The sequence below is a fragment of the Numida meleagris genome, chromosome Z (assembly GCF_002078875.1).
Source record: "Numida meleagris isolate 19003 breed g44 Domestic line chromosome Z, NumMel1.0, whole genome shotgun sequence".
Classification (NCBI taxonomy): Eukaryota; Metazoa; Chordata; class Aves; order Galliformes; family Numididae; genus Numida; species Numida meleagris.
The window spans coordinates 28,073,908-28,089,171 of NC_034438.1; the positions used below are offsets into that span (position 1 = coordinate 28,073,908).

Genomic DNA, 15,264 nt, shown 5'->3' on the forward strand with positions numbered 1-15,264 from the left:
AATTTTATTTTATTTTAATATAGAGTAACCAGGAACAAGTCCTTCTGCAAGGAGAAGATCGTTTGTATTTGAACTGTGGGGATGCAACACAGGCTCAGAATCCCAGAAATACTTCAGCATACTCTGAACATAAGCCTACCAGGGAAAGAGTTCCATTTTCAGATGGCAGTTTAGATTCTCAGGGTTTAAGCACTTTACTAGGACACCGGCATTGGCATGTCGTACAGGTACTTCTTACTGGCTGCCCATGTGTTCTATGCTTGCTCAAATTTGCAGCTAATCTCATCACTCTCTGCCATGCCTCTTTTCTCTAGTTTGAAATTCTTGCCATTTTAATTTCTCTTGGTTTTCCCTCAGTACAGCTTCTTAACAAATGATAAAGGAATATTGACCATCTCAACTTTGTGGTTATGAATTTGCAGTCTAATCAATGAGAAAATCAGAATGTCTTTTTGATCATAGGAAAAAGTAGTTTTAATTCTTTTTCTGTGCTTTGAGTGGGAGAATAAGTGTGACATGCAAGAAATCCTTAAGGGATTAGTTCTGTTCTTTACACATTTATGCAGATTCCTTTAAGCATATGCAGCTGATGAATACAGCCTTATGATGCTGGCTGTATTTCAAGTAGTCTTAAATGGCGTCTGTCTGTGTAATTCAAAACTCACAATACAGAGCTTGGAAGGAAGAAATGACTTCACAGGGGTAGTAATGGCAAAGATTCTTTTTTCTCTGTCATAGTGGAAAAATTAAATAACTTCTAATCTGACATTCATTTATCATCTTCCACACTGGAATTTGAGATCTTTTAAAAAATTTTATTTGGAAAAATATGTACCAGTATTTTATTTTTCATGTAGAGCAATAATTGCTATTATTAAGCAGCATGTGACACTAAGAATGTATGTAGGACTCTGAATATGGTTGAATTTTCACTTTGGCTGGCCAGATAGCACGCCTACACTCTGAAACTGAGGTGGGATGGCAAAGTCCTCATTCTGTGTGGGAAGAAAACTAGGACTAGAGCTGGGAATTTTTGTGGAGAGCAACATACCTCTGAGAACCAGCAGTTAGTTCATAATGAAGGCACTTACCTGCCTTGTATTAGACCAAAGGCTGGAGTTTGATCCTAGATCATCTCTTCATCATCTCTTGTGACATGAGGAATCCAGGATTAAGATGTAATTTGACACATCCCAGGGAAGTGGTCTCATAACAAGGCTCTTGAACATGCTGGTTTTCATTTCTGGTTGGATTAGAAATTTAATCTCAACACTGGAAGTCTTTCCTGACTGCTGCATTTATCAAAATTTGTACATTCCTATGAAAGATTCTCATGAAGGAGAAGTGCCTAAGGGGGGGGAGAAGTAGGTTATTAATCTATAATGTTGTAATGTATGTTCTAAATACACTTCTATATTTCTTGTAGTCACAATCTCGCATTTATGATTTGGTAGTGTTGTTGGGAAAAAAGTAATTGTAGTTAAAAAAAGGAATCTCAATATAATGATGTTATAATTAATCACTGCTTTATTGATGCTTGGTATAGTAATTTTTCTTAGTTTGTTTTGATGGTTTTTTTTTCTTTTAGATTCATAGTACTTATCTAGAAAGCAACTGGCCGATAAGGGTGAGTGATTTTTAAGAATGTGTTCTTGCTTCTTTAGAAGTATTGGGTTCTTATAACCATTTTTTCTGATTGGATGAGTTCTGAAAAATGAAACCATTGTTTTAAATTACAGAAAGAAGAATGTGTTGGGTGTTAAACATAGAAAACATAATGATACTTCACAAACTTTGTGACACTTCATTGCTTCATAGTGATGTACCTGAGTTTGTTTTGTTTTCTTTTGACCAGTTTTCAGCTATTGACAAGCTTGGACAGAATGTAGCTGTTGTTGGCAAGTTTGGTTTTGCACATTATTCCTTACTCACCAAAAAATGGAAGCTGTTTGGAAACATTACCCAGGTGAGAGGTTATATAATTTTATTTGGGAATACTTAGGAGGCTGTATTTGTTGGAATGTGATTCTCAGAGACAATTGAAAGTATCTTTTTAAGATTATCAGTCTGTAGACACACTAATTTTTCATATCTTTTTTAAGAAATGCCTGAAACATCTTGTGGTTCTGGTGTAATGGTTCATGCCTGATTATTAACCATTTCAAATATGACTACGTTTGGTCAGACACTGCCGTATGTCTTACGTGAGAGTTTGTGTGCAACCTTGCTTTGGATGTTAAGCTAATAAATTCTGTCCAGAAGAAAGCTAATTTGAGAGAGTTTGAGGATGCCAGTAGACTAGGGAAATGTAAAGCTGTGTTTTGTAGGATGATAATTTGTCCCTCATGTACAGGTCTTCAGTACTTTCATTATTTTCAAACAACAAAAAGTTTGCTTTTATAGACTGTGTTTCCACTATCAGTAATGTTTGTGTAGATCGTGCCTGGCTTTGAGATTACCTGCAGAATGTACGTATATGTATGTGCACGTGTATTTTGTGTATGTATGTAGGTCGCTCCAAAACTAATGTCTCCTTTTTATTTCCATACAAACTACAACAGATACAAAGAACCAGAAACACTATTTGGTGTAGCAGATTCTCAGCTACAAAACACTATTTTTCAACATAGTCTCCACCATTAACTATGCTTTTTTGTCAGCAATGAGCAAGAGCCTGCATACTGTGCTCATAAAAATATGCACCAGCAGAGGTGACCCACTGTCGTTACTGCGGGAACACAGCACACACCACCTCACTGTGCTCACATCCACTGGTTGGTCTCCAGAAATGTTCAGCAAGTGTCAGCGAATGTCAGTGGGTGCCATTTTTTCTACATTTGCTCCATCTTCACTTCCATGTTAGACGCCATTTTGTCAGACTGTCCCTGTACTGCCATCTGTTGCACAGCAACCAAATATAATGACGAATTGGTGGAAAAGTTCAACCTCTACTGCCATCCCACCAGCATCAGCCTCTGATGTCATGGGCCAACATAATAAAATAGGAGACATTACTTTCAGAGTTGCCCTCATATAGGTATATATGCATCTGTCATTTGCTTGCCTTTTTTTTTCCTTTTCAGGAGCAAAATATGATGGTAACAGGTGGCTTGGCTTGGTGGAATGACTTCATTGTTCTTGCATGTTATAATTTAAATGATCACCAGGAAGAGGTGAGGTGTTTTTCTTCAAAGTTAATAAATCTTGCTTAGTATATTAGATCTGTTCCAAAGCAGAAGTATAAATGTGAAAAACTTAATAGGTAGGTGACTTTTGGTCACTTTCAAAAATTCTGAATTAATATGTAAGTAATGCATGGAAGTTAATTGGTATTAAAAACTATTTTCTACTGACTACTATGAACTATACATTGTTCTGAAAACTTATTGACTTTTTTAGTGTTAGCACAAAGCCTGTTTTAAGATTTCAATTTACAGTTTTCAGAGAGACTTTAATGTTTTAAATTAAGAGAGCAGAAAAGCTTCATTTAATTCTTTTTTTCTAAACTAATGAATGAAATTCCTTCCTTAGATTTGTTCAGTGCTTCAGATTTGGTCATATTGTTCTTTAACCAGCTTAGATGCAATAGCATAATGTAAAATGAATATAATTGAATGCTGAAGTACTATCAGTTTGTTAGTAAGCAGTACCTGTACTTAAACTACTGGTTTTCCTTGTAGCTGAGAATCTACCTGCGAACATCTAATCTTGACAATGCATTTGCGCACATCACCAAAGTGCAAGCAAACACGTTACTACTGAGTGTGTTCCGGGACATTGTAATATTGTTCAGAGCAGATTGTTCCATTTGCCTTTACAGTATTGAGAGAAGGCACGAAGGGTGAGTGTTAGTATTTAAATGCTTTTTGCTATAACGTACTTGTAAATCTGTTCTCAATCTGTGTAAATCCTTACAGCAAAATAAAGTTGTTTGAGAACTTGTTGAGTCAGGTTTTTAAACGTAGTGATAGAGGGATAAGTATTATCTGTGTACACAAGTGATAATTTGTGAGTTTTGTCACTTGGCTATATTGAAATACACATATTAGATGTGGAGTTAATGACTGAGGTACATATGTTCCAAGCTACATCTGTACAAATGTGGGGCATATTCTACCTGATAATAACTTGAAAATTGAATGTAAACAGAAGAGGAAGGTACTGAATGACACCCACTTACCTGAGTATTTTCAATACAAACTGTTTCTAACATTAGAAGTAGGAATTTGTGGGGGTAGGGGTGGAGCAGCAAAGAAGGAAAAAAGTTTGGTTTGTGGTGTGGTTGTGGGAAGCTGTTCTGGTGCAAAAGAAGCAGCAATGAAGACAGATATTTTCAGAGAATAAGCTGCTGACCCTGGAGAAGAAAGAGATTCCCATATAGATTTTGAGTATCTGAGTAGGTGATTTTTTCTTCCATATTGTATATTTGATTTCAGTAAGAAGGGAGCTTTTTTAGCAGAAGGTAAGCTGTTGATCCTCTTCAGAGGAAAATATTTTCAATGTAGTTTTTCCACAAAAACCAAATTGGTTTAGGTCAAATCACCTGGTGGGTAACTGGAGTCTTATTCTAAAGTAACTGATGATATCTTCCATCTACTCACACAGTTCTCTGTTACCCAAAATGATCAAGATACAGTAGCTTTGCTTAGTAAGCTTGTTTTATAACATTGTGTAGTGCAAATAGATGAGCCTATGAGATTCATGATTAAAGGGGGCAGGAAAGGAGGGGCATAATTGTTTGCTGAGGTTAAATTGCTTATTTTCATTAGGTTTACTTCAAGATACTAACTTTATGTTAAATACTGCAAAACAATTGCTAAATAGTCATCTTTTATTTCAGTCTTAACCCTACTGCCAGTGTCCAAGTTCTTCAGGAAGTGTCCATGTCTCGATACATACCCCATCCTTTCCTTGTAGTGTCTGTTACATTGACATCTGTGAGGACAGAGACTGGCATCAGCTTGAAGATGCCTCAGCAGGTACAAGGAATTTGTTGCATGGATTTGCTAGCTTAGGTCTCAAAAGTTACCTCACTGATAAACAAATGATAAATCAGTTCTGTATAGTAAAATTACTTGTGTATTTTTTCTAGTGCTTATTATGTAGACTTTGAGAACTGGAAGGGAAAAAAGTAAACTCTTACTACTTTTTCATATCTTTACTTGTCATGTTGTAAAGTTGGGGGCTGAATTTTGGAGGAAAAATTAAACTTAGCCATAATATGTTTCTCTGTTATATTAAATGCTGAAAACCAGAGCTGATAAACAATGGCTAAGGTGAATCTGTGTCTTAGCTGTAGGAAATAATTATGGTCACTGAAAAGCACAGTGTAAAGAAAAACTGGATTTTTGTCATCTGTGATGTAAATAAATAAATAAAGTTTAATTATTTGATTAGCCAGAGTATAAAGTCCTATTGTCTTAGGGCAGTTACCTTAAGATAGTTGCAAGGTTGGGCTGGCTGTGAGGTAGGCTCTAGATATGTGAAAATTTGTCTTTTTCTTCACTTACCAAAGCCACTGACAGGCACTGAAATACTGCCATAGATGTAAAATCTAAAGGTTTTGTTTACTTCATCTTATTCTAATTCAGTGTCACATAATGCAGAACACACAACCTGATACTTCCATGTGTTTTTCAAGAGCATAAGAGGCAGCATGCTTGTCATTTCCTAGTCTGTTTTGCTGTGAGCCTGTGTCCTTACATGTGAAATACCTGACCTCTAGCGTTTCTTAATTTTGAGAAAAAGGTGTTGATACTTTTTAGAGCACTGCTACTATTTTAAATGTAACTTTAGACTGAACATATTCCTTTTCTTTCTAAGAGCTTATAATCTTCAAACTGTCAATCTTGCAACTGCATGCTTTCCTAGTAGACAGATGTTACAGATCCTTGTTTATTCTGGTGTGTCCATGTTACAAAATGATGTTCCACTTTTATACTTACCTCTTGTCTAGTAAGTCCTAAAAACACATAATAGCTCTCGTAGTCAAATGATCAGATTTAAACAACCCAGACTGCCAAACAGAAGCTGTTAAGCCAGTAGTTACAGAACACTATCTACTTATATAAATATTAATCATTGGTAGCGATTGAAAGAAAAACGTTAATGTTAGTGCTGAATGTAATATTATACTGCCCTTCAAACAAAGCAGTAAACCTGATGTAACATGTCAGACTTTTCAGTGTTGTCACTTGTTAGTGACCTTAATTCTTCATGCTTCAAATTTCTTAAAATAATGATGGCTTGCCTGTGTTCTTGGGCTTAGCTGAAAAAAGACCCTCTTATTTTTAGGCAATAACAAACACATGGAATGAATCCAGCAAACAAAACATCCAGTATTTACTCTTTTGCACAAGAACTCTATAAATGAGTTTATTTGTAGGTACTCGGCTCTATTTGAGTTTTCTGATTCCTTCTGCACTGAGATGGACTTTATCAACTCTGAATGGATCAAGTGAATTCATTTGGGCTGAAAGGGAAGTTAAACAGATAAACAACAAATAAGACAGTTCTTTGAAAGTGTGTGCCCAGAGGCATGCCTAAAGGCTAAAATAGGGGAAATAAAAATACAATAAATTAAAACATTCCTTCAAATTGTCTTTATTCCCTTCGGAATGATAAGTTAACATCATATATATATGTATACATATACAATTCTCTGGAGAATTGTAAAGAATTTCTTTCACATGTGTATATGGAAGTTCCCCCGTTCTAGTTTTTGCCTATTGCCCCTTGTTCTATTGCTGCACACCACTGAAAAGAGCCTAGCCCCATATATCGTTATGAATGAGGTATCAAAAACTCTTATAAATACAGTCTTGTGCCTAATGATTGCGAAGAAGCCAACATCTGTATGTGTATATATAAAAAGAATGCACGTATTTGCAATTTTTGTATGGAACATTATTTAAATCAGAGCATTATGCAATTCAGATAAAGATTTATGTAAATGCATCTCCCATCATGTAGGTTCAGGTCAGTTGTGGAGGTGTGTGATCAAAGTGCTGAGTTTACCAGCAGCTGGTGGTTGGTTTTACATAGTTACAGCTATGTAACTAATGTCTTGCAAGTTTACAGGGCATTTTATCTTGTAACTTGTCAGCTCTTGTAAAATAGCTAAGGAAGGCCATGTGTGGAGTTCAGACATGCCCTGTTTATGCCTGTTACTTCAAGCAGGTGAAAGTCCTCCGGGCTGGTTGGATAGGTTTGTTGTTCCTTTTTTTTTTTTTTTTTTTTTTGCCAGATAAGCAAAAGCTGAGGACTCTGTACTGCTCCCCTTTCTGGGCAGAACTTGTCTTAGAGAGTAACTAAAAATGTAGCATCTTATAATTATGGGTAACAGTTGTGAGCTCTTCTTGCAGAGGCAGTGCAGTTAATTTATTGTTTTTATTCTGGGATTATGCTGTGGTTGTGTATGCAAAAATCTTGTGGCTTTTTTTTTTAATGTAATTTCCATAACACTGATTTATCCTCAGGCTTGTGAAGCTGAAAGTATTATGCTAAACTTAGCAGGACAACTCATTATGTTGCAAAGGGATCGATCTGGCCCTCAGATACGCGATAAGGATAGTAACCCTAATCAAAGGAAGCACGTGAGTAAATTTGTATGAAATGTTGTGATGGCTTCGAAGATGACAGTGACTGGAGAAGTTTTGGATGAGAGTGTTTCAGGACTTGAAAAAAATAATAAAGGATAAAGGGCAGATATTTATGAAAGGCAGTGTATACTTTTACAGAATGAATTATTTTCTGGAAATAAGTTACTGCTTTCCTAATTTTTTTCTAAGAATTTGTGAAAGTTGCTTCTTAATTGTGTAAATGTCTAACCAAAACATTTACTACTTGTAATGCAATGAAAGATACAAGTTTTAACATAAAAGGCCTCTGGAAAATGTGGTATGCTTTAATAACAGAAGGTCTCCAATTTATCTAAAACTGTTGTATATATTTTGGAATGTTACCTTTTTTACAGAATATATTTACAAAGTTCCTAAAAGCTGAACCTTCAAGTTCTAGTTTTCTCTGTGGTGATGGAAAACCTTTTCACTGTGTGAAACAAAGACTTCAGGAAAGTTAAATCTGAAAAATTTAATGAAGGATTGTTTGCAGTTCAGTCAAACATAAGTAAATTCTGTCTTCATAGTGATTTTATCGTTTGGAAATTAGGGCTAACCAAAGAAGTACAGAGCAGGTTTTTGTTTTCCTCCCTTATTCTCATCCTTCTGGCTTCCTGATTAATATGAGATTGTTGGAGAAATGAACAAGATGTCTTCTGAGTTGATATAAGCGGTGTTTTCCCAGGTGCTTTGCAGAGAGATAAATTCGTGGCTGAAAGAAGAGCTCCTCTGAAGGTTTAAAAACAAGGAATAGTGAGTTCGATAAATGGTTTTTTTGTTGATTTTTCTTTTTCTTTTTTTAGCTGCCTTTTTGTGCTCCAGTTGTACTAGCCCAGTCTGTTGAAAATGTATGGACTACTTGCAGGATCAACAAACACAAACGCCACTTATTGGAAGCTCTTTGGCTCAGCTGTGGTGGGGCAGGTATGAAAGTCTGGCTTCCCCTCTTTCCCAGAGATCATCGAAAACCGCATTCCTTTCTGTCAAGACGGATCATGCTGCCTTTCCACATCAACATATACCCACTGGCTGTTTTGTTTGAAGATGCCTTGGTTCTTGGTGCTGTTAATGACACTGTGCTCTATGACTGTTTATACACTCAAACCAGTGCTAGAGAACACTTGGAGGTTCTCTTTCCTTTCTCTATTGTTGAGAGAACCTCTCAGATCTACCTCCATCACATTTTACGCCAGCTCTTGGTTAGGAACCTTGGTGAACAAGCCTTGCTTTTGGCTCACTCCTGTGCCACATTACCATACTTTCCTCATGTACTAGAACTGATGCTTCATGAAGTGCTGGAAGAAGAAGCTACCTCGCGGGAACCCATTCCCGACCCTCTGCTTCCCACTGTGGCAAAATTCATTACAGAGTTCCCCCTCTTCCTGCAGACAGTTGTTCATTGTGCTAGGAAGACAGAGTATGCCCTGTGGAATTATCTTTTTGCTGCTGTTGGAAACCCAAAGGACTTATTTGAAGAGTGCTTAATGGCCCAGGACTTGGACACAGCTGCCTCTTATCTTATTATCCTACAGGTAATGGTATGCTGTATATTGCAGCTATATTATGTAAAAAAAAAATCATTCATACCAAAGCTACTTATGATAAAAAAATTTTAAGTTCAGTGATAATGCCCTTTTGGGAAGGGAAGAATATCAGGCAATGTGAGTAGTTAGCTTACTGTTACAAAAAGAAGAATCTTTCTTTTAATCTGTTATTTTTGAATGTGACATGATAAGGTTTGACTTAATAATACCTTTCTTTCTCACAAATGATTTAATTATTCTTCATTATTTGCAGAATATGGAAGTTCCAGCAGTTAGTAGACAACATGCTACTCTCTTATTTAACACTGCCTTAGAGCAGGGAAAGTGGGATCTTTGTCGTCATATGATCAGATTTCTTAAAGCCATTGGTTCTGGAGAGACAGAGACACCTCCAGCTACACCAACAACTCAGGTTTGTGGTGAAAATAGTAAATACTGTGCATCAAACTCTCTATGATCTATCTTGCTGTTATACAGCATGTTTACTCAATTGGTTGTAAGTTTGGGTTTTCTTGGTTTTAGGAACCTAGTTCAAGTAGTGGCTTTGAGTTCTTCAGACATCGCAGCATTAGTTTATCCCAGTCAGCAGAGAATCTCCATAGCAAATTTAATCTGACAAAAACACTGAGTATGCCTTCTGGGTCATCAGGAAAAAGGTAATGTCTTGTCCTTCCGTGCTTTTTTAGGTGACATACTAGCTCTCTTCCCAGTTTAAGCTATAGTATTGTATGCTAGAGGTTAATTTATCATTATCTCCCTCCGTAGCCTTCTGCATTTGTCATTTCTAGACTCTTGTAATGCTTGTGCCTCACTTGCGTTCTCAGATGAAGATGCATTCACACATGTAAATATACATGTGTCTATATATGTGTACTTACATGGAAACAAACTTAAATGGATATTGCTGACTACCAGAAAACTGAATCAACTGGATGCACTTTGAGTAATTTAAATAGCTAGTGAGACCTTGTGTCTCCTATTTGAAAGATCTGTTTTTCTAAAACATACTACGAACCACTCACAGTACTGCAGTGTCATAAAATGCATTGCACAGTGATACTGTGCATATCTGAATCTAGCAGTGTGTTGCTGACCCACAGAGAATTTTATACCTTTGGGTGGATCCCTCTCAAGCTGCTGTACACAGAATTCATATTGACCAGTGTTAATGTTCAGAAGAAACAGAGAGATAGGATTCATTATTATCTTGGATTTGTTTTTTCCTGTATAAGACTTTCAAAACAATCTTAGTACCAACTGAAATCCTTTTACTTAGTAATTTTCCGTACATGACACCATCTGAAGAGTTTCAAAAGGGGGTGCCTTTCAAGATGTGTAGAGATGGAATCAGGAAAGCCACGGCACTGATGAAACTGAGCTTGGCAATTGGGGTGAAAAAGTACAAGAAGGGATTCTACAGGTACAGTGATCAGAAGAGAACGACCAAGGAGGCTGTAACCCCTTTGATAAATGAGAAGGCAGAACACACAAAAACAAACATGGAAAAGCCTGAGGTCCTCCACAAGTCTAGTCTCAGACTTCACCAGCAGTCACACTTCTCACATCTCTCACATCCCTGAACCTCTAGGTGGGGGTCAGAGGAGCAAAATCCCCCACTGTAGGAGCAAAGCGAGTCAGAGACCACCTCATGAAACTGAACATGTACAACTCTATTGGGGCTGGATGACTTGCATCCCAGGGTCCTAAAGCAGCTGACGGATGTAGTTGCAAAGCTGCACTCCATCCTATATGAAAAGTCATGACTGACAGGTGAAATCCTTGGTGACTGAAAAAAGGGAAACATAACTCCCATTTTTAAGAAAGCAAGACCTGGGGAACGACAGGCCAGTGACCCTCATGTCTGTGCCTTGGAAGATAATAAGAGTGGATCCTCTTAGAAGACGTATTAGGGCACATGAGGGATGATCGGGTGATCTGAGACAGCCAGCACAGCTTCACCAAGGGCAGATCGTGCCTGACCAATCAGTCAGCCTTCTGTGATGGAGTGATGGCATCAATAGACAAAGGAAGAGCACCTGAGGTCATCTACCTGGACTTGTGCAAGGCTTTTGACATAGTCCCACATCACATCCTTATCTCTACATTGGAGAGAGGTGGTGTTGAAGGGTGAGCTTTTTGATGGATAAGGATTTGGTTGGATGGTTGCAGTGAGTGAGTTGTGTTAAATGGCTTTCTGTCCAGGTAGAGGCCAGTCATGAGTGGTGTCCCCCAGAGATCCATCTTGGGACTGGTGCTCTTCAACATCTTTATCAATGACATGGATAGTGTGATTGAGTGTGCCTTCAGCAAGTTTGTGGGTGACACTAAGCTGAGTGGAGAAGCTGATACGAGAGAAGGAAGGAATGCCATCCAGAGGGACCTGGACAAGCTTGAAAAATGAACTTAATGAGATTCAACAAGGCCTAGTGCAAGGTGTTGCTCTTGGGTTAGTACAGTCCCAGACATGTATACAGACTGGGAGAACTCCTTGAGAGCTGCCCTGTGGAGAATGACAGACTTGGGGGATTGGGTCCTTGTGGATTAAGTGCTTGACATAAGCAAGCAGTGTGCTCTTACAGGTCAGAAAACCAACCCTGTCCGTGGCTCTTTCAAAAGAAGGGTTGACAGCAGGGCAGGGGAGGTGCATATCTGGATCTAGCAGTGTGTTGCTGAGCCACACACTCTTCGATTTCCCCGTGAGGCCTCACTTGGAGTACTGCATCCAGGCCTGGGGCCCCTAACACAAGAAAGGCATGGAACTGTTGGCGCACGTCCAGATCGTCTGGAAGGGGCTGGAGCCACCTCTCCTATGAGGAAAGGCTGAGGGATCTGGGCCTCATTGTGGCCTTCAAGTACTTAAAGAGGGCTTAAAAAGAGGAGGGAGACCAAATTTTCACATAGATAGTAGGACAAGGGAGAATGGCTTTAAACTAAAAGACAGGAAATTTAGATTAGATGTTAGAAGGAAATTCTTTTTCTGGAGAGTGGTGAGGCACTGGTACAAGCTGCCCGGAGAAGCTGTGGATGCCTCATCCCTGAAGGTAATCAGGGCCAGGCTGGATAGGGCTCTGGGCAGCCTGAGCTGGTAGCTCTGGCAGCCCTGCCCGTGGCAGGAGGTGAAACTGGATGATCTGTAAGTTCCCTTCCAACCTAAGGTGTTCCATGATTCTATTACTAATGCTTGACTTTTCTCTAAAATTGTTTCTCAGAATTCACTTTGCAATGTCATCTGCTTTTTATCTTCATTCATTTATTTATTTATTGCCTTGCTCATGGTTTGATATTCTGTGGATGCTACTGCTGTAATTTCTTCCCATAATTTCATTTTACCTATTGCGGCAATGGGATCTTTTGGAGAATATAAGGCAGGAAGGAATGGTAGAAACTGTTTTTCTTGATATATAGAAAACTACTCCACTTGTACTGTGGCAGTGGCCAACAGTCCACAAACAACTCAGTTCAGCGCTTCATGTGACTGTTGCCTGGTTTGTCCATAGGTGGAGTAAAGACAGTGACTGTGCTGAGAATATGTACATCGACATGATGCTCTGGCGACATGCTCGGCGCCTGCTAGAAGAAATCAAGCTGAAAGACCTTGGTTGTTTTGCTGCACAGTTGGGCTTTGAGCTCATTGGCTGGCTGTGCAAGGAGCGAGCCAGAGCTGCCCGCGTGGAAGACTTCGTTTTTGCTTTGAAAAAACTACACAAGGATTTCCTCTGGCCATTTCCAGTCATGCCAGCTTCATCTATTAATTCACCATTCAAGAATGGAAAGTACAAGACAGGTGCTGTAACATATGGGTTGACTTGGATTAGGTTTCTCTTCCGCAGTCCTACTTCCATTAGCCTGAATATCTCCTTTTTTCAGTTCAGCCAAGCAAACAGGCTGAGGCTTATCACCTGCATAGCCTTCTCACACAGGGTGTATTTTCTGAGGGGATTTTGTTTAGCATAGACCTCATCTCTTCTGTAGTCTGATTTACGCTACTGTTGCTTCTGAGGTTTCTTACTTTCTTGGGTGCACTGGAATGGATATCACTTGTGCAGATAGTAAGCTGGACTGAGATACTGTTTGTTATGTGTAACTGCTACATAAGATTATAAAAAGCAACATTTTTATATAGATTTAGATGAGAATTTAGTTCTTTTATATTTAAAAAACAACGTTCCTCATCTTTAAAATTGTCTGTGCTGTAGAGGACTAGAAGCTTGAAAGCTTGCTGTAAACCTCCTTTGTGTTATTACTCTCTCAGTATGCTGATTTACCTTCTTACAGCAGAGTTGATACTAGCTGCCAAGTATTTCTCTTCCTGGTACCAGCAGCACCATTGTTTAGTTCTGTTGTTGCTAATACTATATGAGCTGATGGTTCCTTTATGCCAGTGCTGATATAAAAAGCTGATCAGAAATTCTTGAAATACCTGTATTTACCATATTCCTTTGATTTTGTTGAGCTCAACAAATTGAATATTGACTTACTTGCAAGTTACAGCTTCCTGAAGTACCTGGAGAGAACTTCACAAATTTTCTTTTTGATCGTTACATGACTTTTTGTTTTTTTTCAGCCATGGGAGAGCAGCTGCTAAAATCTCAGTCAGCAGATACCTTTGTAAATATGGAAATGGATACAGGGGTTTCAAACACACCTCGGAGTCGCAGCTGGCTTGGCACTATTGGCACCTCTCAGAGAGAGATTGAAACAGCTTCATCCCATGGACCACACATGCAAGATGCGTTCCTTTCTCCTTTGCTAAGTAAAGGTTAGTCACACTTCCTTCTGTTTGCTCACTGGAAAAATGCACCTGGAAGTAATGCATCTACATTATAGTATTTGCATGTGATTGTTGTATTGTTGCTTCTCACAGCTGGTGAAATAATGTTGGGCAGTGGGAGAGAGGAGGAAGAGGACTTAGTGAAAAGTTAAGAAAATTAGTCTCATATAGATTCTTTTTTTTTTTCATGACTTCTAGAAAAGTAAAGTAAAAGTTGCGTAACTCTCTCAAAAAAGCAGAATTTAAATGAGAAGAAAAAGATTATTTTTTCATTGCACCATCTTGTACTGCTGTCTGCTACTGATATGAATGAAGACCTTTGAGTTCAGTGGACTTCGATAAGCATTTTGAAGCACTTTGTTTTAAACTGAAATTAAATCAATAATATTTAAATATTGTCAGGTGAATTTGAGTAATAATTTCATAAATAACTAATACAGCGGTGTGCAATTAGTCAATAATTGAGCAATCTCTATAGGAAATAATTCAGTAATTCTGAGTCTTATAAGAGTAAGTAATTGGTTTTTTTGTTTCTGAATATTTTTGATAGGTGATGAGTGCAGCATTGGTTCGGCAACAGACCTGACTGAAACAAGTTCTATGGTGGATGGTGACTGGACCATGGTGGATGAAAACTTCTCCAGTCCAAGTCTAACACAGTCAGAGCTTGAACATCTTTCTCTAGAACTGGCTAGTAAAGGGCCACACAAGTCACAAGTTCAGCTGAGGTAAGTTACATACTCATTGCATTTGAAACTAGAAATGAATAGTACGCAGAGTTACAAGAAACACTGTCTACAGACTCGCATACCAGGATTTTGTCTTTGGAGGGTTAAAAAGTTCAACAAGACCAAGTGCTGAATCCTGCACTTTGGCTGCAACAACCCCAGGCAATGGTACAGGCTTGAGGCAGAGTGGCTGGAAGACTGTGTGGAAGAAATGGATGTGGGAGTGCGGATCAGTGCTTGGTGAAATATGAGCCAGCAGTGTGCCCAGGTAACCAAGATGACCAGCGGCATCCTGGCTTGTATCAGAAACAGCCAGCAGGAGCAGGGAGATGATCATCTCCCTGTACTCAACTCTGGTGAGACTGCAGCTCAAGTACTTGGGTTCCTCACTCAGGAAAGACACTGAGGCCCTGGAGTGTGTCCAGAGAAGGGCCATGAAGCTGGTAAGGGGTCTGGAGCACAAGTCTTATGAGGAGCACCTGAGGAAACAGGTTGTTCCGTCTGGAGAAAAGGAGGCTCAGGGGAGACCTTATCACTCTCTACAACTACCTGAAAGGAGGTTGTGGTGAGCTGGGGGTTGGCCTCTTCTCCCACGTAACTGG

General features: G+C 38.8%; 1 protein-coding gene across 4 annotated transcripts in view; it reads left to right on the forward strand.

Moving 5' to 3' along the window:
• The window catches only part of RIC1 (RIC1 homolog, RAB6A GEF complex partner 1), a 53,465-nt gene that overhangs the window by 35,230 nt on the left and 2,971 nt on the right, over nucleotides 1-15,264 (forward strand). For all 4 annotated transcript variants that reach the window (XM_021379270.1, XM_021379272.1, XM_021379271.1 and 1 more), the window contains 13 exons: nucleotides 24-227; nucleotides 1,589-1,627; nucleotides 1,856-1,966; nucleotides 3,084-3,173; nucleotides 3,681-3,841; nucleotides 4,841-4,979; nucleotides 7,479-7,595; nucleotides 8,423-9,151; nucleotides 9,417-9,575; nucleotides 9,686-9,819; nucleotides 12,661-12,947; nucleotides 13,728-13,922; nucleotides 14,485-14,662. In XM_021379270.1, coding sequence (XP_021234945.1) covers nucleotides 24-227; nucleotides 1,589-1,627; nucleotides 1,856-1,966; nucleotides 3,084-3,173; nucleotides 3,681-3,841; nucleotides 4,841-4,979; nucleotides 7,479-7,595; nucleotides 8,423-9,151; nucleotides 9,417-9,575; nucleotides 9,686-9,819; nucleotides 12,661-12,947; nucleotides 13,728-13,922; nucleotides 14,485-14,662 — 2,543 coding nt within the window. The remainder of the gene's footprint in view (nucleotides 1-23; nucleotides 228-1,588; nucleotides 1,628-1,855; nucleotides 1,967-3,083; nucleotides 3,174-3,680; nucleotides 3,842-4,840; nucleotides 4,980-7,478; nucleotides 7,596-8,422; nucleotides 9,152-9,416; nucleotides 9,576-9,685; nucleotides 9,820-12,660; nucleotides 12,948-13,727; nucleotides 13,923-14,484; nucleotides 14,663-15,264) is intronic.